The sequence below is a fragment of the Diaporthe citri genome, assembly GCF_014595645.1.
Source record: "Diaporthe citri strain NFHF-8-4 chromosome Unknown scaffold_12, whole genome shotgun sequence".
Lineage (NCBI taxonomy): Eukaryota > Fungi > Ascomycota > Sordariomycetes > Diaporthales > Diaporthaceae > Diaporthe > Diaporthe citri.
In genome coordinates, this window is record NW_025064857.1 from 1,080,840 (window position 1) to 1,105,456 (window position 24,617).

Consider the following 24,617-nt stretch of genomic DNA (forward strand, 5'->3'; position numbering starts at 1 on the left):
GCAAGCTAATGATACAGGATAGAGAGTGTGCCAAAGTTTTCGGCTGTGTCCAAGGCCTATTTGTCAATCTCCGTGGGCTGAGTGCGGATGGCAACATGGCACGAGACAAACCAGCTGAGAAGAGAGTGAAGTCATGAGCGCAGGAAAGCCTAGGGCCAACGATCAATCGTTCAGCGAAATGTTCTCCTGCGAAACCGCCTGTGGTACCACACCTTTACTCGCTTGTGATGTAACGGCCAAGATTCATTGGTGAAAAATCCCGAGGTCGGACGCCCCGCTTCTGAGAACCCGTGGCGCAGCAAGTTGGCCAGCCTGCAGGACTTGTGCAGAAATAAACAGACTGTTGAGACTTGCACCACAGATGAAGGCTAAGCAACCATATATTGGGCTACCCAGGCAGACCAGAGGGCAAATCTTCAGGTGTTAGATCTCACATCCCGTGCTCATGCATTGCAACATCAAATTGCTGATAAATATACTAGCTAAAACCTCTCATCACGGCCTGCTCTTGATTTAAATTTCAATGTATAATCCACACGCCCTTGCATTGCACCATTGATTCTACTTCTTTGTCACATAATGTTCAGGTTGTGTTTTCCCGCACTATCTCAATTATGGCAGGCCCAGGAGAGTCTGGATATGATTTCGTGCATTGCATTTGGCCATCCATTTCGGAGAAGCAGTACTGGAACACCAGAAAACATTACTCTCATGTATTAGAAAAAGTCAGAAACGAATTTGAGTTAATACGGGAGAACCTCGACATTTATGCCCTTCGCTCCCCAGAGGACATTTTTGGTGTTGTGAAAAGACTGGCGCAGTCAGATATTGTTACCAAGGACCATGCATTCAAAGCAATCTACAATGCAGCGTCATCGTCATCCTACACTGAAGAACGCATGTTGAGGACTCTGCGCTGCGCAATAAATCTCTGGCTTACCGTTGGGATTGGGCCCCGAACTCGGCAGACACGCAAACCGTTCTCATGGGATTCTGGCGACACTTTGAAAGACAAAATCGCATCCCATTTTGAGAACAACGTGAGGGGAATCGATCCACCTGAGTTGATTGAGCAGCAACTACAGGATGATGTCACCGCAGCCTCCTTGTGTGACCACTATGGATTTTCGATTTCGTGGACCCACGGCCTCTCGGAGCACCTCTCGATCAATTGGCAACACAAGATCCTCAGTGTGTATGAGGATAAGATTGTGGCATACAATCATGTACAAGCAGGGACGACTTCTCTTCCGGTGCCAGACCAGCTGTTTGAGGAGGCCATTGACACTCTGAACCTCATGTTCCCCTTTCAGAATGAGCCAACAAAGAAAATACTGGAGAAACACGACATTGCGTTCTATGGGCTTGGACTCTGCGGTCGCCCCCGGAAACTACTCCTCAATGACTATCACTACTGGAGAGGTCGAATTGCCGACATCCATCAGATCTTTCAGGGTCCGCCGATAGGCATACAACAATTGCTTCTGGATGATGAAGGCAAGAACTTCATGTCCACCTTCACATTCTGGGTTGCATTTGCAGCGGGTGTTGTCGCTTTGCTAGGCATGGGACTGGCCATCGCGTCTCTGGTGTACAGCATCAAGCAATACGAGCTTGGGTTGAAGCAGTATGAGGTGTCCATAGTTCAAGCGTGTGGGGATTCTAATGTGAGGGCCAGAATGCCGAAGCTATGTGAGGGCCACTAATGGTGGATGTCTGGAGCGACATGTAAGACAGGGAGACAATCAAAACAAGTTCAAGGCAATCAAAGTCATCTCTTGTCTTAGGATCGCATCGAATGTCAAGATTGGCCCCTTCGTCGACATGTACAGACGTTACACACGTCATAGTCTTCAGCCGCAGGATAATTGGGGCGTTGTTTCCCTTAGTGCCGCCCTTGTGTATGCGAATGCGATGTGGGCCAGCCGCAGCAAGCACATATCTTTGGTCTGCGTCGGGCCGTCCCCTGCCTCAAACTTTCCCCATAAACCCCGTCCGGCCTAATATCCCTCCGCCGCCAAACAAGTCTACACCCGCTGCGATGAGCTGACTGGCGTCATCCCGGATGCTAAGCCTCACAACTTCAGCACAATTGGCTCCGCCTGGCATATCAGATGAGATGAAGCCGTTTCATTGCTCCGAGGCAGGCTTCAGAGGATAGAGCCACATGTGATATATAAGTAGCCAAATGCCTACCTACCCAAGGAACAATGTTGAATAGATGCCAAAAGCGAATTCAGTCTCTACGAATTTGGATACATTCATATTATAACGATCAAATCGCGGCCATTCTGTCCCACGACTATCTTCTCGGCCATCTTTAGTTTTCTCTACCCACATAAGACACCGCCTGCACAATGTGCGGTTCTAAGAGACGCGCCGCTGCTTGCAACCGATACCCACCAGCACTCGGAACGGTCGATCCAGCTTCTGGTCCCTACTATGGTCGAAGGGGATGTGGACAGGGCCGTTGTGGGCCGGGACTGATTCGAAAACTGGTCACGAAGGCCATCGAGAACCGGAACAAGAAGATGGTACGTCGCCGTACAGTGTCATTTGAATATTCCCCACCGCAACTCCGATCTCACTCGAGATCCTTGCTAATACCCAGTTCTAGGAGGCGCGTCAGCAGCTAGAGGGAGCACACCAAGTTCCCCAACGATCCAACCTGCCTGATCTGGAAAAGCAGGAATCCGCCGTCCGCCAGGAACGCCATCCTAGGGCGCAGCCTGTCAAGGTTGTTTTCGATGACGGACATGAGGAGTATATTTCGACAGATGCCAAAGAGCAAGAATATGAGACGGAAGCTCAGCCGCAGCGAGGTGAACATTTACCGAGGTATTCTGAGGTCATGAAGGCCTAGTGACCTGCTATGTTGCTTCCAATTGGGCATCTATTTGTTCGGCTGCCTTTCCCGCTCACCTTTGAGGGGCTGGATCGGAAGCTGCTTTGATCATCATCTGAACGGGTCACCAGTTCCGTGTCTTTGACAGCCTAGTCTTTCATACATCTCGACATGGGCCTTGTTCTGCTGTCTCTACTTGCAACAGACACAATAGTGTACATTGTGCATTTGCAAATCATAATAGGTCGCCTTCTTTTGTATGATCAATAGCCGTTTGGATAATATCATTGTCTTCTCGAATTAGTTTACACAGACATTGTCCCCTGTGTAGCCCTGTACTTACTGACAGTCCCTTCTCTGTATATAAATGCCCTCTGACTTTTTGGCGATCATCATGTCCATTCAATCGTCACCACTCTACCATCACTCACCCCCATAACATCCGAGTCTAACACCCTACATTTTGAGAATCATAGCTTACACCACTCACAAAATAATTCATCGGACAGAGTCAAGATGGCTGATAGAAGGGCCTCCAGATCTTTCAACGATTTCTGCCAGGGCTACCTTTTGGGTCTCAACGAGAATCACGCTAACTGTCAGCAGGACACTGGCATGGGCGCTGAACAAGGTTTCCCGGCTCCCAACGCTTTTCCCATGGATTGCCCTGAAGATGCCCTCGGCGGCGGTCTGTTCTGCGCGGATGATGCTCTTGGCGCTGGCGCGTCCTATGAGCAGTTTGGAGATGCTCAAGCCGGAAACTTTTTGTTTGAGCAGCCTGCAAATGCGCAGCTTCCTCTCACACTTGTCGATCCCCTTTACAGGCATCCAGCAGATGGCCAGGGAGGCCCGGGCATCCCAGCCAATATGCACGCCCCCGTGTTGGCGGACCCTTTCCGCCATTATGCAGATGTTGCCCATCCCGATCCCTCGGTTCGGACCCAGAGTCGTCCCAACGACTGCTAACGGCTTTAGTGGCATGCAGGTTGAGGATCTTATTTTCGAACGCCCGGAGCCCTCAGACGAATCTTGTGACCTAGCGTTGTCTGACGCTGGAGACGAGAACACCAATCACGAGCAGGGCAACTGGGTGAACGAAGGGGAGGCGGCACCAAGTCAGATGTGCCAGCTGGACTATCTTTCCACTCAACCACAACCGCTGCCACCGTCGCCGGAGGAACATCCGATTCCTTGTGGCCGGGAGGAGTGCCACATCTGCCAGGTATTTTCTCTCCCTTTTTAAGTGTGAGGCTAAAGGAAAACTTGGTGAAGGCAGCTACTGTGTGCGAAATCGAGATATAGATTGACAGATATTGGCAGTGGGTATTACCACGAATCTGGAACGGTAGGTACGCGGGCGTTTGGTGTTTTCTCAAATTCTGTGCTTTCCATTGCAAGCAGCACTTACCTTCCTTTTCAATTAAAAAAACGTTCGAAAAAATAAAAGTGGTTCGCAAAAGAGTAATAAATCATATTGATTATTTGTGATGTCCTCAGGTTTATTGATTGAGCTCACTCCCTGTTTCTATTTTTCTTCTGTACTAGTTACAATTCTATGGATTAGGCTGCCCGTAGACAAAAGTGTCGGTATCATGTCCCGGGGCTTCTTGAGAGAAGACAAGACACATACCTATGGCTAATTAGATGTGCTAATTAAGTATGCAGATGCGGTATTGGGTATGTGAATTAGGCATATGAATTGGGTGTAGGCGTTGGGCAGGTGAATTCTGGTGTAGTTTAGTGCTGGCGATGTACCGATGTACCCCCCTTCCGTTTTTGCAGGTGCGAATCTCTGATTTCTTTGGATATCATTATGAGCCGCAGTCAGGGCATCATTCTGGCAAATGGTGATGCTGACTTTGACTCTGCTAAAATATCCCCAGTCTCCTCTTGAAACTTTTCATCCGAGCGCTTCTGCTCAATCCCATGGCAGTTCCATCGTGTCTCGTTTGTAGCATAAATCCACTCATTGGGATAACGAGTATGGCAGCATCAATTACAGAGTAGTTATTCCGTTGAGCGGCTGGTGATGATGGTATTCATCTATCTACAAAGCTGCTGATAAAATGTACACTTCCGATCACCTAGGGTTCTCCTCCCACGGCAGACCAGTGCAGTTGAACCCGGTAGGATCAACAACATTATCGCACAGGTAATTCGCCGGGCGCGTGCCGTTGACCGAGTCGATGATATCAACCTGGTCGATCACGATGCCCGTGCAGGGGCTCGCGGCGCTGCACTGGATGTCGCTGACGACGTCGCTGGCGGCGGTGCCGGTCCAGCTGAGCAGGCGCAGGTCGCGGATGTTGAACTCGCTCGTGTCGCAGCCGCCCGAGGCCGAGTTGTAGCTCGTGCACTGCGTGATGGCGAAGATGCCCGCCGAGTCCTTGAGGCGGAAGTCCTCGAAGGTGATGTTGGCGGCGTAGCCGAGGCCGCCACCGCCGCCGTTGGGCGGGTAGCCGGTGTGGTTGCCCGTCCACGTCTTGACGTAGGCGCCGTAGCGCATGTTCTTGTTGACGGTGACGTTGCGGATTGTCACGTTCTCGATTGTCTCGAATTGCCCGTCTGGAGAGCGCTTGTGTTAATCACTGACTAGGTTCCCTGATGTCGGGGCCAGGGGGTTTGCACTCACCATACTGCCCGATACTGCCGATGGCAATGCCAAGTCCGGTGTAGAAGTCACAGTTCTCGATGAGAATGTTGGTGCTGTTGGCCTTCATGGCAATGCTGTCATCGCCGTTGTCGACGACCCAGTTCCGGAATGTGATGTTATTCGCATACACCGTATCGGCTCCGTCAGTCTGCGATTCTAGTCAGTACACGCTCGTTCCTGCCGATCTTGTGCTAGAGGCTGAGCATCTTACGTTCAGGGACGAGAAGTCAAAGTCGACAGGGTGCTCCAAATCCGTGCTGTTGACGTAGATGTTCTCCAAGAGCACGTTCTCAGCATGGATGATTGTCATTGTCCTAGAACATGTAAGTGAGTGCTTAATCCAACGTGATACCCTAGCATAGCCAGGCTGGATGTATTGAGTACTTACCACATTTGACTCTGGACGAATCTTAGACTCTCAATAACGGTATCTCTCACACCAGTAAAGGTGATTGAGTGTGGGCGCCCGGGGTAGTTGTTGGTGCCATTGATGTAGTCATACCACACCTGGCCATTGCCATCAAAAGTTCCGTACCCGTGACCATCCCAGGTAATTCCCTCACCACCGAACAGCCAGGCACTGCTCTGGTTCTGGTAGCCCACAGGGAGGGAGTTGTTGAGCCAGTACTCGACGTTCTGGTCCCACAGGAGGATGCCCTGATGGTCGACATCGACGTTACTCAGACCAGTCGTGTTCATGACCGTCTTGACCGTGTAGGTCTGGTTCAAGAACACGACCTTGCCTCTGCTGGCAGCGTCGTTATGCCCACAGTTCTCAAAAGCCTCAACGATCGCCGGCGCCGAGTCGGTGCCGTTAGGCCCCGGCTGGACTACGCAAATGTTGCCGGATGCAGCGGGCGTGGCCTGCGAGAAGACGAGGGGCAGCTGGAGCGCCGCCGCGGCAAGGGTCTTGCGCATTGTGAGAGACATGACGAGGAGGGCCTTGCTGCTGAACGAAGACATCTTGCTCTCTTGTCTGCGCGCGAGGCGCCCTCGCTTTTATAACGGGGGAGAATCGTGAACTTCGGGAATGAATGCACCGCTCACGGGTCCGCTATGTCGTCACTGGGGAAGCCGTTCCTGGGGTCTGGGGGATGTGTTCTGTGGGGGTCTCCAAGATATTTGTGCAGATGCCGGCTTCCCCTGGATATGTATCCACTCTTCCGGTGCGGCAGCGGAAGGCAGTTGAACGGCACTTGGGACAATCGTCAGTGTGTGATGTGCATCGGTCTCCTTTGAGACATAGCAGGACTTGAGGTTTGTCGTATTCTTAGGCAAAATTGCTGTTCGGAGACTGAGGGCAAATTGCTTCATCGTATATTCAACACTCTATACTTAGCCATTTCCCCAGATTTGCAGCCGGAAGTCGCTCAACGGGCGCAAAGGCCCAAGCTTTCTCTCCGAGCCAAGCTTGGTCAAGAGATGCCAATTTTCTCGCCAAGAGCGTCCGCGGCCCACTCCCGGCCCGACTCTAAGAACGCTCGATGCGGGTACAGGTGCCAGTGCCCGGCGATAACGGACGAATCACCGCGATTCAGGCTGCCGGGTCGGATGGGAGGCTCACATCCAAACCGGAGCAACGTTCCAACCACGTGCATCCGGGAGGGAACTTCGGAAAAGTGCCGCCACGACCTGCATCTTACAAGTTGGCAAAGCCGCGTACACCTTGCCCTTTATCTCTTCGATCGTCACAGGCACCATAGACAGCCAGCCCAAAATTTGCGCAATAGAATCTCCTTGTGTAAGTATCCTCTGCTCCGGCATGGCCCTCTATTAAACCTCGGTACGCTTCTCTTCGGATGTATGCCGACCTGGCATTTGAGCCCAAAGGGACGGTAAGTAGGCTGTCTCTGGCTTGAGCCTGGCTACGGAGCATCATGTCTTGCTCGCAGCGGAGCCCATAGACCTATTCCTAGTTGTGAGCGGTCTACTCCTCGTCGCTAGAAGTCTCATCATCATCGCTGCTGGATTCGTTCTCGTCGGTGTCGATCAGACCGGACAAATCGAACACGGTCTTGGTGCGGGCGGCGGCGGAGGAGCCTTCCACCTCGTCGCCGTCCTTCGAGACACGCTGGCTGTCCGCGGAAGCAGTAGAAGAAGGGCTCTTTGCGCTGGTCTTGACGGCCTTGACGGCCTCCTCGCCGTCACTCTCCTCGTTGTCCTTGGCCTTGCCTTCCTGCAACTCCTTCATCTCCCTCTCCTCCTCCTCGTCACGCTGCCTCTTCTGCCTCCTCTCAAACTCCTCCTGCTGCCGCTTGTTGTGTGCACCCTGAAGCCACAGCCCCATGAGTGCGCGGAAGCGTGCGGCGAGTGGCTGGTGCTCGGGCTCCTCCTGTAGGAGATTGTTTATGGCGAAGCGACTGTCCGCAAAGTCCTGGCCTCGGCCCTCCGCATAGGCTCTGGCGACCTGGGTCATCAGAACGGTGAGGTGGTGCTCCCGCAGGCTGGTCGCGGCCGGGGTTCTGGGACGACCTCGCATGGACTCTGGGCAGAGCTGAAGCTACAAATATTGACGTCAGTGGGATGACCGGACAGTGTCGATGGTTGTGCAATTGGGGGTCGATTCTTTTCATGCACATCTCGCTCTGTGGTCTGAGCTGTGGGTCTGAGCTGTCGAAGGAATGGGACGTCCAGTGCGGATTTGGAAGGTGATCATCACATACTGTGGCATCAACCATGAAGCTGGCAGTTTCAGAAGCAACGGCGGGGCTGAGGATGCCGATGACAATCTTGATGGCCTCATTGCGATTGGCGAAGGCCATCTCAGGTGTCGCCTCGAGTGCAAGGGTAGTGTTGTGGTCCATGGTGATTGTTTTCAAGGTCTGAAGTTGTGGGAAGCATAGATTGCAAGAGAAGTGCCAACATTAACAGAAGTGTCGAGATTGATCAAATTGGAATGGAAGACTTGTGCATGGACTTCGTTCACTCAAAGATCAGGTGTGCTTGCAAACGAAAAGCAAGTGAATATCGATAAGACCAGGCCTGACAACACTGATTCCTACACCAATTCGGACGGAACACAGGACACAGTCTGGATGGTTGTTTGAGAGTCGCAAACAAAAGAAGCTCTCTATTGCAGCAAAGGACAAGCATGTTTGACATTTCTGTTAGCACTTTTGTTGATAATATTCACTGTAGCCGAGTTGCATCTGGTATCATGTATTGATTATTTACTCATGGATGATGATCAACATGATACGTGTAGGCAGCGTAGACAGTCTGCATACAACATTGGCAATGATACTGTGTCCTGTATTGAATCACTCCAACATTACTATCTGTTGAATACCAAGCTTGGACTCATCAGAGCCTGGCTCACTACGGACATCGGTATGAGCAAGTCTACACTCAGAGGCTTAAAGCCACTGTCGGTTATTCACACTTCACCATCATAATTGACACTCACCTTCCGCATTGAGTCGCGAATCTGTCCCATCATCCAGATCCCATGAATATCTTGTTGTCATTAACTAAGAGACTCTGGAGCCGAACATGGACCCGGTTTGGTACACATCAAGCATGTAAGTCTCCATCACCTTGCAAATGGTCAGCAGTATTGTCATCTAGTGTATTCACATGAAGCTTGAGACCCTGACATGTACCACATGCTCGACCCGTCCCTTCCTCTTCACCGACCTCAAGGCTCTTGGACTTTTACAACCAATCTTTCAATAACAACATATTTACGTCATACCTACCAGGGGGAGGGGGGGTTTTCGTTAATATCGCAATACTATATCAATGGAATAGCGACATAATAGTGATATACATTTAAGGTTCTGACATGCTTTTTTTATATATACATTGCATTATTTACACGTTACTAATATATAAACATTCCTAACATATTATAATATAATGTTAACCTTAATATAATATTAATTTTTAATATAGGGGTTTAAAAAAAATCCCTTTTTTTTCTCATCCCCAACCTAACTATTTATTTATTATTTACTAGCTTATCTATTTATTATAGGAAGATTTATAAAATTATAAAAATATTTAAAAATAGCAATAGGTTCAACGTTAATAAGGTTTAAACTAAAGCTTTTAATATAAAAATTTAGTAACATAATGTTAATGCTAATATAAGTTAATATTAATATAATTTAAAGCCTTGATATATTTTACTTTTAACAGCATTTTAATAGCCTTTTATTAGCATTTCGCTATAATAACAAAATTTTAATTAAATGTCAAAACATAAGTGCATTGCGTGACCCAGTCGAAAACCCCCCTTCCCCCTGGTAGGCATCACTAAGGGTGAGTTGCCAATTCGCTATATCTAGTATGATTAAACTGGAACACAAGGCACGATGTAGTCGAGATGGTGCAGTCATATGATTGCCAAGGTGCGGATGCTGGGGAAAAGGCAGAGCTATCGATTGCGTGCAGGATGCCTAGCCCCAGTAGAGTAGGTCAGGGAAGCCGGGGGCATGAACGGTCAACCGTTTTGGGGAAACGAGCCGGGTTGGGAGGTTGTTGTTCCCCGCACCTGACAGCCACCGCGACGGGCCCTTGGCTGGGCCGCTGACGGGTGACATTGACGGTGACATTGACAGCGCTTGGCCATGGTTTTGGGTTCGCGCCGCAACACGTCACTCGAAGTGTATTGAGAGTCGCTGAGTTAATGTCAAGCTCGATTTCGTCTCATCATATCGTTGGGTGTCTGAAGAATGCAAAACGGCTTTGCTGGCAACATTGGCATCAGATTTGATTTGGCTGCAACAGACGCATTGATTGACGGGGGGGAAAAAAGGAGACGGAGGACTGCAGAGCTGACGGTTGCACACAGACAGGGGTATTGTTCCTGTCCTGGGAAAGTTCCCCCGCGGGGAGAGGTGTTCCTGCCCAGTTATCAGTTCCTCTCTGGTCCTCTAAAAAGGAGCCTGGTAGTTACCCTCTTCCCGCCACCAACAACTGTGCCTCATTACACGGCAGCCTCGAGGCAGCGCAAGCGAAGGATCGCATGGTTGCAATCAGTGCACATGCACACATGAATCTTGATGCCTCATCCGTCCTAGCCCTGCGCAACCTGCTTCCAGCCTTCCAGCATGACACTTGCATTGGGTCGTCAATAACAGCCAGCGAAAACCCCCCTCCTCGCTGCTGACTCTCACCCCCCCCCCCAACACGAAGACCGCGGTTCCGAGCTCCTCCCGGAACCCTCTCTCCACATGTCAACAATTATGCTAGATATAACCCACTTTTGTGCATAGTGGTTTGCTAATTGCTGGTGATGTGAGACATCGGACATCATATCTGTCTCGGCAAGATGCGAGCCTCAGCACTGCGCTCCGCCATCACGGCCTTGATGGCGGTGCCTCTTACCCGTGGCCTCGCCGTTCCAGACGCTGGCACCGATAGCACTTCTCCCTCAGCTGCAATTGCTTCGAGCCCAGACACGAACACGGTCAGGATCCTCGTCTGCGGCGACTCCATCTCCCAGGGAAGGGAAGGGGACTTCACGTGGAGGTACCGTCTGTGGGAATGGTTCCACACCGCCTCCAAAACACAGTCGACGACGACAACACCAACAGCACCAGGTCGCCTGCCACAGGTTTCCCCTTCCTCCTCCTCGTCGTCTTCCTCCAGTTCCAATACTGCCAACGATAACCAAAACACCTACCCAACCATCCAATACGTGGGCCCCTTCAACGGCACCCTCCCCGCCTCGGTAGACGCAATCAACGTCGACCCGACCAACCCCCAGACCTGGGGCACCTACCACCCTACCGTCTCGCCGCTCTTCTCCCCCGGCGGCGGCAGCTCCCACTTCGCCGTCTACGGACGCCCGGCCTGGCAGGACATCGAGCCGCTTCACGCCCAGATCACAACCCACCAGCCGGACATCCTCGTGCTGCACCTCGGCTTCAACGACATCGGCTGGTGGGGACACAACGCCACAGACCTGATCCTCAGCATCCAACGCCTCGTCTTCAACGCCCGCCTCGCCCGCCCGGACATTAAGGTCCTCATCGCCGACGTCTCCCACCGCCTCGCCGTGTCGGGAAGGGAGGACATCGAGGGCATCACCAACCAGTACAACGACCTGCTGGACGCCGGCGCCGCCGAGTGGTGGACCGCCGGCAGCCCCGTCGAGGTCGTCAAGGTCAGCAAGGTCTATGACTGTACGTCTTCCTCTTTTCTTCCTTTTGCCCATTATCTACTCGTAAATCAACTCCTGCTAATTTCGCCTCACCCCTGCAGGCCAAGTAACAGCCTGCCCCGCCGGCATAGACGGCCTGCACCCCAACTCCCTAGGCGACTTCCAGATCGCCCGCGCCTACACCCAGGTGCTGCACGACAAGTTCCACTACGGCGCCGCCCCGCTCGAGGTCCCCCCGCCCGACACCATCCCGGGATTCGCCGCCTCGTCCTTCTCCTCCTCCACGAGCGGCAACGGCAAGCTCGTCGGCGGCCACGCGCCGTCTCCCCCGGTCACGTTCCTCGCCGCCGGCGCGGGCCTGTTCTCCCTCGTCCTCGTCGCCGTGCTGAGGCCCGAGTGGGTGCGCCTGCGGAGGGGCCGCTTCGGCCTGGGCGGCGTCATGAAGGGGCGGTATCACCTCTTGCCGTCGAGGTGATGTGCGGCTGGCAGGGTGGGACGGATTGTGAAGAAAGCGAATACATGCATAGTATGTACGCGCGTAGATACATACCTCGTCATCGAGGTCAAACTGGTGGGGGCCACGGGAGCCAAAGGTCACCACAGACCTTCGCACCACGACGGATTGGATGGTCGGGCGTCGGGCGACGTCTCGGGGGCATCACGAATGATACTGGAGCAGCAGGAAGCTCTCCGCCATCTTCTTTTCTTTGCATAGCCAGCTTGGACCGGGATGAGCAGCCCCTCCAGGCGCGGAGGAGGAAGAACACATATTTGTACGGGAGCTTGCACTTAGCGTGGCGTACTGACATGGGATGCAAGAAGACGGATGAGACCTATGATATTGCGAACTAGCGGGCGTCGACTCTGCTGGTCACTCACGACGAGGAGTAGATGGATAGAGCTACAGAGAGACGGGGGTGCAGGTCGTTTGGGGAGTCACATTCCCAACCAACCAGCCTGGACGGCGAGACGGAAGTTGATGTATTTTCAGCATTTAATGCCTACGGCACGTAAATAGAGTGATATCAGACAACACAGGGGGTCACCCATCCCATGTTCACAATCGAATGAATTCAAAATGGCAAGCAAGCACTTGGTGAACGTTCAAAAATTTGGTTTCAACGGTCGAGATGTTGGTATTAAACTAGAAACCCGCCCGATCGACGTCTTGCCGACGGGGGAGTGCACTCTTTTTCGCGTTGCAAGACGGTGGTAGTATGTGTACCAAGAAAACAATTGGAAATCCCCATGACACAGACAAACAGACAAGCAGGAAGACCAATAAGTTCGAAAGTTTCCCCAGAAATCAGGCGAAAAGAAACAAGACTTGATATCATCCCATGCATTAATTACATCACAGCCCGACGCAAACTCCCTTGGATATGCAGATAGATCTAAAAGAACCCAAGATTCCAGGCTTATACCGAAAAAAACAAGGAAGAAGAAAACCCAAGAAAAGAAGTCAAAACGTAATAACAAGCAAAATGTAACACGCAAATATGCCAGAAAAAGAAGAACATCCCCTTCTCTCCGCCACACAAGATTCTATACACCCTCAATTTGGGTTCCCTAATTCCCTCACGCCACTCACATGGCATGAAACCCGCCCATCATCTCCTGCTCAGCAGCATGGTCTTGGGCCTGGGGAACGCCATACCCCGGCGTCATCGGGCTGATGTTGTTGCCATTATTATGGCTCGCCCGCCCGCCGCCGCCCGACCGGTGGTGGTTCGAGCCGCGGGCTCCCATCCCTTGCTGTTTGTACAGCATCGCCCGCTCCACGGGGGTGAGCGGGGACACCATGTCGTCCATCTCGGCCGCCTCGATGGCCGCGAAGTCCATCACGTCCGTGCCTCCCGATGCTGATGCGGCTGCTGCCGCCACCGCTTTTGGTGGCTCGACGATGGTCGGGGAGTCCTGCATCTCCTGCTGCTGGTAGTTTTGCGGGATCGAGCCCGGCATCGGCGGCTCGTCCCTCTTGGTGTTGTTCGACTGCAGCGGCGAGTGGATCATGGTGATGGGCCGCGACGAGGGCTGCCGCGGCGTCTCGGGCGCGTCGTCAAACTCCTCGTACGAGTCGTACTGCGAGTCGTTCGGCGCCTCGGCGTGCTCCTCCACTTCTTCTGTTTCCTCGTCGTCCGTCTCCTCGTCCTCCTCCATGTAGAACGTCTCCCTGTAGGGACTAGCTTTGGACTGCTGGGACTGGCGCTGGGACTGGCGCTGGCTGTCAGGCGACGGCGGCGGCTGCTCGAGCTGTACGGGTGGTGGTGGCTGCAGCCCCGTGCTGTACAGGTACTTCAGGTTCTGCGCCTGGTGCGGCCGGAGCGTGCTTTCCTCGTCGTTCTCGGCCTCTTGGTGGTCGTCGATGTGTTCGTCCACGTCCTCTGCGCTCGAGCCCTCCGTCATCGACCCGCACGACCCCGCCCGTGAGAGCTGCCCGTCTTGTTGTCCGCCTTGGCTGTTCCTGGCGGCCTTGGGCTCCACGATTGTCTCCCCGCTCTCGTCGCTTTGCGGCTCGGCTGCTTCAGAACTCAGGTCCGGCGAGGTCCCTGCGCTCGTCTGTCCCAGGCTCAAATCCGGGCTGGCACCGGCACTGCCGCTCACGGAGAAGGTGTCCTCCGTGACGGGTGTGAAAGGAGGGAACGGTGGCAACTGGGGCGCCATGCTCTGGACCCTCAGCCACGGTGAGACCGGTGGTAGGGGCGCGTCCTTACTCATGTCACTCCCGGACGAGGTAGATCTGCCATTCGATTTGAGGCTCGGGCCAGGAATCGGGGGCGGTGGCGGGGGCGACCGCATGTTGGTGCTGGAGCGGGCGAGGATGTTCTCTTTGCTGTTTTCTCTGCTATGCCCACCTGCACTTCCCGGCCTCAGCGTGCTTGCTACCCGTCGCAGGCTGGCTCCCAGCCCAAGGTTGCTCTTCTTCCGGGTCGCTGAAAAGCCCGCCTGCACCAGTGGCGGGCTGGTCATCATGTTGGTCCCAAGAATCGGAGACTCGGGCTGGTTGGACTTGAGACTCTTGTTCGAGCGCTTCAGGCGCAAGGCATGGACAGCCGATCCCGGGAGTTCGCTGGGGTTCGACGATCCAGGACTCGTAATGCTCAAAGGAGGGGTGTTACTGACGCTCGTCGGTGCTGTGATTACACTGCCACTGCTACTCCCCGGTGCGGTACTGACTACATCTGTCAGAGCGGTCGTGTGAGTAGCGGTGCTGGCGTTGCTATCGCTCCTTTTGTGTTGACGCTGTACAGGCTGGGCACCGCGTTGGTTAATAGGCGGATGCACAGCTGGGTGGCTCGGGAAGATTGACTTCGATGCCGCTGCAGGTGATCCAGTGGATGAGCCCGTCACGGCCGTGTTTGTCGTCGAGTCGCTCCGTGTCCTGCTATGGCCCAGTTTCGACGGCTCGTAAGTGCTGACTGTGCCCGCGCGGTTGAGGTGTCCTGGTCCAAGGTTGCTGTTGCTGGTGCTCTTACGCACAGCCCCAGTTGCGTTCGCCACGTTGGTCAAGCTGTTGCTCTTCCTGACCACGTGCGGCAGGCTGTTGGTTCTCGACGCGCTCTTGAAGCTGCCAGACCTGTCGCGGGCTTCACCGCCAAAGGCTTTGCGGACGACCAGCTCAAACTGGCCCAGCATGGTGGGATGGTTAACGATTTCTTGCATAGTGATGCGGAAACCGTCCAGATTGCCTCCAAACACATTGGTAGTCAGATCTCCGACCAGTCGCTCGGGGATCGTCTCGGTCAGGAAGTCGGCCAGCTGTGCGGCAGGTATCAGTGAGCCCCACAGATCGTAGAATGCAGCGGACGTAACATGCTCCTCAGGCACACCGAGGGTGCGAGGATCAAGTGTACTGCGCCAAGCGTCTTCGATGGTGGATTGGATCGTTGTTGTCTGGTCAGGTGACATCTTGCCCTCGAGCTGGGCAAAGTTGACACCAGAGGACCCTCCACTTCCAAAGGGGTTCGAGAATTGGACTCCTTGACCAAATGTCGCAGACGTGGGGCTGTTCGCGAATACGGGCAGCGGGAGCGGGATCTGCTTCGTCAAGGTCGAGTATTGAGCCGCGGTCGGCACGACAGACTGCATGATGCTGAAGCCTGTCAACATGCCAACGTAGCCACAAACCTTGTTCAAAACCTCCTGGGCGAGCGTGGCGGGGACAGACTGCTCCGGGAAAGATACCGTCACCTCAAGATCCTCTTCCTCCTCCCTCCAGCTTGTCGCCCCTGGCAGCTTCCCACCCGCCGTGTTGCCAGCTGCCCCTGCACCGACCTTCCTCTTCACAACCACGCTCTTCACAACGAAGTCCGCCACATCGATAACGTCACTCTCCATCACACTGACCCTGCAGAGCGCCGCACCAAGTCGGAAACTCTTCGTCCGTCCATCGTCTACAAACACCGTCTCCGGATCCGTACGGTGCTGTACAACCGTGCTGATTCGCGTCCAGTAAGGCCACGGGGTACACTTTTCGATAATGTCCATCATGCCGAGATTCTCGTATGGCACACCGGAGGATCTTTGCTCAGCAATGCATTTGAGTAAGTTCAGCGGGCTCGTCGGTGAGTCGGCAAATCGCACGCGCACTGGCAGGATGGTAGAGGTGGGACCGAGGACACCGCCGCGATTGACGCTCGAGGGTCCGAGATGGTGTTGTAGCCGTGAGTGGCAGCCCTCCACAACCTCACCGAAGACAACGTCTGGTGTGCCCGAGATGCTGGCGAGAACCATCCCCCACGCAGCTTTGAGTACCGTATCAAAGCCAATGCCAAGACCACCCATGGCGGTGGAGCTGACCGGCACCGTTTCTCGCAGTGTGCGAACTCCACTGCTCAGCTTCGGCGGCTTAGGATGCCGCACCACGCACGTTGGCTGCGCGCCTTCCAACAATCCGCGCCAGTACCTCTCTGCCTCTCCGCCAACGTTCGCAAGTGCTGCCTCGCGGACGAAATCCGCGAACCCAGGGCGGCGAGGTGGGTTCTGCCCACCGTCATACAGTTTCTTCAGGTCCTTCACAAGCAACCCAATCGACACATCGTCGTACTGCGCGCGTGACAGTCTCAACACGAGAGTGCTCGTCTTGCCGGCGTCTAAAAACATAAACTTGGTGATCGGCCTCGCAAACAGATCCAGCTGGTTCCTGCTTTGCAACTTCTCGCGATCACGCTTGATCTCCTTCTCAACCGCTGCATTAAGGCGCCAGCTTTGCACTCTTGGGATGCTCTTGAAGTCAACACTGTGGTTCTTCAAGACAGCCTGGTACACCTTCCTTGTCTGACCTTCCACATGGGGGATAAAGGCGGTGCGGAGAATTGGGTGTACAGATGCCAGAATCTGGCAAACTTCCTCAATGCGCCGCGCAGACACTGAGGTGGTTGAGCTGGCGGCTGTGAAGTGGAAGACAAAGTAGTTGATACTTGCCGGGCCCTGTCCGTGCGCAATGGACGAGGACCGTTGAGGACCCTGAGTGAGCATGGCAGTCTCAATGTGCCGAATCTGTGTTGATGTCGCTTCGGCAACGTCTCTGATCAGGATGGGTTCGATTCCAAGCTTTGGCGCGAGAGTGCCCTCAATAAAGCTCTTTTCGATGACTTGAGGGGCGGGGGCCGTCGCCGCGCTGGGGCTGCTTGTCTCCTCGTACTTTATCTCGGCGGACGCATCTACGGCCTGTTCGATGGATGAGTTATCCTCTGCAGAAAGACTTACATCTCCGGCAGCAAGTTCATAGCGATTGCCGGCCCTGCAGATCTCAGCCAGAGGAACATCACTCAAGAGATCAGAGATGAAAACCGCAGCTCCTTCCCTTCTGCACTGGACCACGACCTCAGCGGCCGAGATCTCGTCGCCGCCTGACTTGATAAAACCATTGGCAGTGTCGATCGCACCTTGCTCGACGCCGAGGACCCTGGCCCAGACGGCCCTGACCTTGTCTGCAAGCTCATTCAGTGGCAGTGTCTTCAGGGCGTTGACACTCTCCACTTGCTTTGGACTCTCCTCCTTCCCCAACTCGAGCAGCTGGTCTCGGGAGAGGCCCTTGATGACCTTCTGCAGCTTGCGGCGATTGACCTTGAGCGAATATGTTGTCGGGAGGTGCCGGACAGGGATGAAGATCTTGGGGATCATGAAGTCGGGTACGACACCAGACAGGGCCTTTTCCACAAGGTTCCTGGAGACAAAAACACGATGCTTGATCTCAGGTGTAAGATTCGACAGGTCGAGACTGTGTTGGCCAAGGGCTGTGTTGCCATCGCTTCCTAGTTCAAGGAAAGCCGCGCCAAGGTTGGGGACCTGCTTCGCTCGCCCTTGAAGGCAAGCGCCTCAACCATCACATCGACTCCCGGTCCCAGCGCCCGACGGATTTGCTGTTCAAGCTCGGCAAGATTGACTATGCGCCCATTGATCTCAAGGTCGTCACGCTTAGACGAGACGTACTCCATTAGTCCACCTTCAATGTAGCGCACACTGTGGCCAGTCTTGTAATAGCGCTTCTTGCTCTCTTTCTGCTCGTCCGACGCCACAGTGTCATCAAGGCTTCGATGACGACTATGGCCTTGCGCATTTGCAGCAGAGAAGGGACTGCGACTCTCGGGAGACACCGGCGTTTCTGCTACGTCCCGGGTGTCCTCGTGATCGCCGCTCAAGTATGACCGTCGGAACGTTCTGCCCAGCGTTGGTCCTTCGATAACCATCTCTCCAACAGCGCCAACGGGCATGAGGTTTCTGTGATCTTCCCCAGACACGATCCATGCAGAGCCTGCGATCGGTCGTCCGATGGCTTTCAAGTGATGCGGGCCATGGATTTCCAGGAAAGAAATTCCCAGAGGGCAGACATCCGGTGCACCGTACGCCATGATGACCCTCTTCCTACCGCGCCACGGGGCATATGTATCCTCATCGAGCCCACGTGTGCGGAAACATACCGTCTTAAGGGACGGCAAAAGGTCAACATTGAGCTTTCGGGCGAGCAAAGGCGTCATGTAACTCCAGGTTGCGCTGAACCTAGTCACGCAACCGGTGTAGTCGTTGTACCTGTCCCTAGAGGTCGGAATGCATATGGTACCGCCACTGACAAGCGTCGTGAAAATCTCGGCCAGTGCAACATCGACATTGAAGCTTGACAGCTGGAGCACGCGTGTCGTATTGTTGATTCCTGCTGCAGGCCCTTGTCCGATGAACGCGGTTGATAACGATGCATGCGTGAAGCTGATACCGCGGACTGATCTGGAGGACGTCGCTGTGAAGTAGACACAAGCCACATCCTCGGGCTTGCTAGGCGGAAGCAGTTGCCCAGGTACGGGCGCGTCGCGCTCAAGTCGCTTCATGAGGGCATCGTCGAGGCGAACCACACGGTCGAATAGAGGCGCTGGTTCCGTGACATTGTCCAGGGCCTCAGCAGCGGATGTGCACGCGACAGCAACCCGGCAGCTCGAACCTAGTTGCTCCGCAATCTTTGCAACAAAGCCCATTTCGTCTGCATCCACAGGCACAAAAGCCGCACCGACCTTCAGAACAGCAAGGAGGGCTACAGGGGCCCACTTGGACTTGTCAAGGATAACTGGTATGGCTGCTTTAGTGTTTCCTTTGGGTACCACGCCAGCTTCGAGGAGAACGTGTGCCAGTCTGTGCGAGAGGACTTCGACCTGAAGGAAAGTAAGGTCGCCGTCGTGTGCACAGATTGCTTTTGAGTCGGGGCGGGTGATACTCTGCGCGAATACCAATTCATGCAGAAGGGTTCTCTGCTGATTCTGGGAGTCTTTGTCGGCCGGTGTAGTCCAGTTAAGTATCTGGGCATAATCGCGGTCAGAAAACAGGTCAAGGGATCCGATGTGTGCAGATGGCACTGTGCACTTGATGATGGCGCTGACAGCTCTGCCAAATGTGTTCGCAATGTTGTGCGCCTGAGTTTCGGAAAGAATGGAGTGTCCAACATCGACGACCAGTCTGCCCGTGGCGTTACTAAAGCGAGTGTTGATGGTCAAGTCGTAATCACTTGTTTCGTGGTTCAGCACATTTCGCAATTCAAAGTTCGTGCGAGAACCGAGGCGACTGTTCAGATCTGAAGGCTCCTCTGTGAAGGATAAGACAGAATTAAAAAGCTGGACATCAACGGCGACTCCTTTCTTTCCGCTCGCGAGTGCGTGTCGGACCTCGGCCATGGTGATATGCTGGTGTGGCAGGGCGGCGTTGTACACGTCTTCGATCTGCTTCAAGACGATGGCGAGAGGCTTGAAGGGTGACAGGTCGAAAGCTACAGCGATGGTGTTCGCGAAGCAACCCACCGCAGCCCTCATTCCCTCTAGGGTGGCTGATCGTCCGGGAGCTCTGTAGCCAAAGCAGACGGAGCTGTTGCCAGTGACGGTCCGCAGTACCAAGCCCCATGCCAGCCTCAGAATCGCGCCTGTGGTCGTCTTGTTCGCTCTCCCGAACTCCGCAACCTTGAAGAAGGGGACGTCGTTGATTTCTACATGGGCGTTGTCGTATCGTCGAGAGGCCGTTGTATCTTTGCTCTCACCGCCATAGTAGAAATCCAGCCTTGGGAAAACGCATGGCTGCGTAACGCTGGCCAACGTATCCCGCCACCAGCCGATGCTCCTGTCACGATCCAATCCGCGCAGGATGTCAAGGTAACCAGAATAAGAAAAAACCGAGGCATCACCACTTGTCACTGGCAATGCTCGTCCTGTAGCGTACCCCCTTCTCAGGTCAGCGATGAGAGTGTTCACGCTCATCATGTCACACAGAGCCGCGGAGACATCCAGCTTGATGACAGTCTTCATGGGCGAGTGGCACACTGTGAGTCGGTGCCGTGGAACACTCTTCAGTGCAGGGAAGGCCGTTAGCGGAGGAAGGTTGTTCAAGGTATCGACGGGATCTTCGCTGGGCGTCGCATCGAGGAAGAGCATGTTAGGGCTCGATCGTCTCAGTATGACAGCGTTGTAGAGCCCTTTCTCGGCAACACTGTCAATGAAGACGGTCCTAAGTGCAGGATACCTGGCGACGACTTGACCCCATGCTGCACAGATCCGCTCGAGGTCAACTGGCGCACCATCTGAGCTTGCGAACTCGTACATGGTGTGAATATGGCAGGCATTCGCGTTTCCGTTGTTACTCGGGTTGGGCACGTAGTTATAGCTATCGTGGACGCCCGCTCCTCCGGCATGGAGGCGCATCTGACGATCTTGGGACACCAAAACACTCTGCTGCACCGGTGTCAGTGGAAATACGGCCTCGATATCCTTGACGCTGCTCAAGCCCAGATCCGCAACGATCACTCGGTTCAATCTGTCCAGACCCTCATACGTAACGCCCGTGGCCCACAATTGCGGGATGTCAGCCAGTGTGAGCTCCGGCTCGTGGAAGCGAAGACGGCCAATGGCCTCGAGGAGGAGATGCTCATAGTTGTTGATCCAGGCAGTGATTTTGTCTGCATGAAGGGAGTTTCGGTTGTAGAGAAATTTGATCTTGGCGGACCCCTGATCGATTGTGGTGTTGACTTCGAAAAGAGCGATGCGTCCCACAGCAGGGCCAATGTCGGACGTGCGCGAATCGAGGGTACGTCCTGGAAGGATCATCTGTTCGAGAACACCATCGCCATTCAGCGGGTCCTTTCCGAGGTTCTGCAAGCTTCCGGCATAACTGAAAAGGATTTCAATGGGCCAGTCACGCGTTGCGATCTGGAGAAAATTCGGAGACCACCGCCTGGTGCCATCGATTCCGCTCGAGCATTCGTTGTCGCCAGGGAAAAACTTGCTGGCAAAGTAGTGTGCACCCCGGTGCGGAACCGCCCGTCTGGTGTCCTTCATGCGCCGCAGATTATCGATGAAGTCACTTGCAGGGGTGATCTGCTGATTCAGGGGACATAGCGTCGTAAACCACCCAACCGTCTCAGTTATGTCAATGTCGTTACTCCAAAGATCGCGGCCATGCTCCTGATTCCAGATATCTGGTACATTCCTGTCAGGGAATGTTTGTGCAAAGGAGAGCATCAGTGCGGCAACGTAGATATCCACGGCATCTGTCTGCAGAACTTGGCAGCAGGTCGTCTCCAGGATAGAAGTCAGCTCCGCGGTCAGCGAGAAGCTGGCCTCGTTGGCATCTCCGTACGTATTTGGCGCATCAGACAAACCCCAGTAGCTCAAGTCTCCTGGACAGATTTCGAAAGGCAGCCCACCCGAGGGCAGTTGTGCGTCCAGCTTCTGCAACTCGGTCCACTTCTGGAAGGGCATTGACCTCTGAGACAAAAGGCTGCCGCTCTGGAGGAGCTCGTCCAGGTCCCGGATGATCAGCCGCCACGACACCAGATCGACGACGAGGTGGTGTGCGGCTAGATATACCATCTGGTGCCCGTCCGCCGTAGAAAAATGTGCCACAGCAAAAACAGGCCCATCTTCAATATCGAGGGATGTTTGAACCTGGTGGACCGCGGATTCAAGCTGCTCATTCGTGCTGACGGTGTAGTGCGTAAAGGAGTATGAACTGTCGACCTCAGGTAATATGCGCTGGATCCACTCGTTGCGAACATGGGAGAACCTTGCTCTCAGCATGGAGTGATGTCCGACAACCGCGTCAGTAGCGGCTGAGATGTCTTGCACGGAAAAGCACTTTGCCACGCGTAGCAGAAGAGACTGGTTGAAGCGATAGCTCCCATCAGCAGCAGCGCGGCTGACTAAGTCGCCGCCCATCGTGGTGTTGAAGTACAGCTTCTGCATGGGCGAGAGTTCGAAGTAATGGTACGGCGAGCTGTCCTCACCGTCGACGGCGATTTTCTCTTCCTCCTCGGCGGCCCATTTGTGCGCCAGCCCGCCTCTTTGGGTAGCCAGGGTGGCAAGGTGGGCCAGCGTGTTGTTCGACTGCAGGATCTCGTGGCTTTCCAAGAATATCGACTCAACTCTCGCGTTTGTGACGAGTGCCATTGCGGTGACCTCGTCACCTCCGAACTGCGCAAAAGTGAAGTTCATGCCCACCTGATCTGGTGGTACCTGTAGTACTCTCGCGACCAACTTCTGTACACTCTTCTCCATCTCGGTGGCCGGTGGCTGCAGGGGCTGATCAGTGCACAGGCTCATGACCTTCTCGTAGACGTCCTGATTGGCATTCTGCACCCATGTGCGAAGTTTCCTGCGGTCGATCTCACCAGAGTCGGGCAAGGTAGGTCGTCCAGGGGCACCCACACTTCTGGTATGACCTTTGCCTCAACGGTTGGTAATGATATGAGGTTATGCTTGATAGTTGCTATCTGGGAACCGGCGAAGAACATCTGCGACGGTGATACGAGCTCGACCTTGGGGGAGTCCGGTTCCCGGGGCGGAATGCTGCTTAGTGTCAGGCAAGCGACCAGTTTCTCATCAAAGAGGCCGGCCCGTGGCTTCAGAAACGACTACTTTTGATACTGCATTTTCTGAACCGAGGAATAGTTCAACCTCGCTCGGTTTGTCAAGATGAATTACTGGTGTCGCCGATGTGGCGCTTGCGCTCCGCGAGTGTCCGTGGGGCTCCTGTCGCTTGGGCCGTAGTCGATTTGAATCCATGCGGCTGGCTCGATGTATCTTCTCCGGGGCAATCATGACAGATGCCGAGCGCATGTCGACCTCGGGCCCTTCGCTGTCCTCGTCTTCCGAAGAAGAGTCGTGGTCGTGGTCGTGGTCATGGTCATGGTCGTTGCTGTCAAGCTGGACAAGTGAACCATGCAGGGAATGTGCAGAGTACGGTATCACGCGAGTTTCCACATCAGCAAGAGTCTTGGAGCCGGCTATCACTTTGGTCTGGATGGTAACGTCCTCCTCCGCGAAAGCCTTGGTGAAGGGCGCACCCTCGTTCGTCGCAGCTGACTCTTGATCCCCATTACGACCAGACAAGGACTCGCGAAGCTTGTCCGGAGATAATGATAGGGAGCTGGCAAAGGAGTCGAGGATGCGGTCCTCCAGCGTGCGGGGCCGAGTCTGTTGCTGCTGGCTGCTGTCGTCCGCGGTGCCGGCGCGCTGCTCAGGCTGCCTGGCAGATAAGGAAGTGGTGTCGATCCGAGGCAGAGAGCTCCGCTTGGCTCTCGACCGGTCGTCTGCCATGACGAGTATGAATGGCGTCGTCGAATGCGAATGAGTATGGTGTTGAGTTGAAGAAATATCGTGCACGAGGGTTTAGGGTACAAGGATGTGCAGGGAGGGGTACGTGCAATGCCAACAGCAAGATAGCGAGTGACCGCGTCAGCGCAGGCAAGGTGAGGTGAGTTTAGGGTAAGCAACGCGGAGACTGTTGGCCTTGGATCGACTGGCAGGTCATTGCAAGACACAGCGCTGCAGACAAACAAAAACGGACAGGCTGGGTATCTCTGGTATAGTACAGTGGCCTAGGCCCAGATGGAAATAACGGAAAGGAGACGGCTGGCTATCAGTTTGATATGCCAACATGGATGATAGGAAAAGGCGTCAGTGGGCACGTCAGGCGGGCGGTAAGGGAGAGAGGCAGAGTAGAGTAGCTGTCGGAAGAATGGGAGACGAAGGTTGAGAGTAGGAGAGAGGGAAAAAAAAGTCTAATGCAGGATGTCAGCAAGATTGGGTTTGGTGGGAGGTTGGTGAGAAAAAAGTGACAAGACGGCTGACAAGGGACTGACAGCTGATGAGAGGTTTGACCAGAAGGGGAAGGGCAGAGAAGGAGGATTCCAGGGACCGCTTGGAGAAGGAGAGGCGACAGGCGGCGCAGGAATACAGAGACGTGAGAAAGGATCCGTCTTGGTGTGTCGATGTGGGTGGTGGAAGCGGATCCCGAGGTGTCAATGTCACTCCAGTGGGTGGCAGGAGGTGATACAGATCAGGCACCATGTAATCTGGGCTGGTATGTGTGTACGTATGTATATGGACAACGGATGTGTGTCCTGAGCTGGGCGGGGTGGCTGCCCTGCCTCACGAGGTGTCTCTCAATTTCTCAAGATGACATGACGCCCAGCAGACACGGAGCTGTGCTGAGCTGAGCTGCCTGCAGCGCGGTGCAGTGACAGAACACAGCGCAGTGTA

At 54.3% G+C, this 24,617-nt stretch overlaps 6 protein-coding genes across 6 annotated transcripts; 3 read left to right on the forward strand and 3 right to left on the reverse strand.

Annotated features, from left to right (window-relative positions):
- Positions 1-1,089: 1,089 nt before the first annotated feature.
- Positions 1,090-2,863, forward strand: INS49_004594 (uncharacterized protein; the record flags this gene model as incomplete). Its single annotated transcript, XM_043165382.1, has 4 exons — positions 1,090-1,108; positions 1,261-1,667; positions 2,508-2,534; positions 2,618-2,863. The coding sequence occupies 4 exons, from the start codon at positions 1,090-1,092 to the stop codon at positions 2,861-2,863; spliced, it is 699 nt and encodes a 232-aa protein (XP_043018097.1).
- Positions 2,864-3,361: 498 nt separating this feature from the next.
- On the forward strand, positions 3,362-3,811 carry INS49_004595 (uncharacterized protein; the record flags this gene model as incomplete). The annotated part of the gene is made up of 1 exon (XM_043165383.1): positions 3,362-3,811. One exon carries the CDS (start codon positions 3,362-3,364, stop codon positions 3,809-3,811), a length of 450 nt encoding a protein of 149 aa, XP_043018098.1.
- Positions 3,812-4,925: 1,114 nt separating this feature from the next.
- Positions 4,926-6,461, reverse strand: INS49_004596 (uncharacterized protein; the record flags this gene model as incomplete). The annotated part of the gene is made up of 4 exons (XM_043165384.1): positions 4,926-5,410; positions 5,478-5,646; positions 5,710-5,812; positions 5,887-6,461. The coding sequence occupies 4 exons, from the start codon at positions 6,459-6,461 to the stop codon at positions 4,926-4,928; spliced, it is 1,332 nt and encodes a 443-aa protein (XP_043018099.1).
- A 964-nt stretch (positions 6,462-7,425) lies between these two features.
- Positions 7,426-8,302, reverse strand: INS49_004597 (uncharacterized protein; the record flags this gene model as incomplete). The annotated part of the gene is made up of 2 exons (XM_043165385.1): positions 7,426-7,998; positions 8,162-8,302. 2 exons carry the CDS (start codon positions 8,300-8,302, stop codon positions 7,426-7,428), a joined length of 714 nt encoding a protein of 237 aa, XP_043018100.1.
- A 2,471-nt stretch (positions 8,303-10,773) lies between these two features.
- On the forward strand, positions 10,774-12,082 carry INS49_004598 (uncharacterized protein; the record flags this gene model as incomplete). Its single annotated transcript, XM_043165386.1, has 2 exons — positions 10,774-11,629; positions 11,709-12,082. 2 exons carry the CDS (start codon positions 10,774-10,776, stop codon positions 12,080-12,082), a joined length of 1,230 nt encoding a protein of 409 aa, XP_043018101.1.
- A 1,112-nt stretch (positions 12,083-13,194) lies between these two features.
- Positions 13,195-23,672, reverse strand: INS49_004599 (uncharacterized protein; the record flags this gene model as incomplete). Its single annotated transcript, XM_043165387.1, has 4 exons — positions 13,195-17,830; positions 17,899-22,694; positions 22,745-22,987; positions 23,058-23,672. The coding sequence occupies 4 exons, from the start codon at positions 23,670-23,672 to the stop codon at positions 13,195-13,197; spliced, it is 10,290 nt and encodes a 3,429-aa protein (XP_043018102.1).
- Positions 23,673-24,617: the final 945 nt, after the last annotated feature.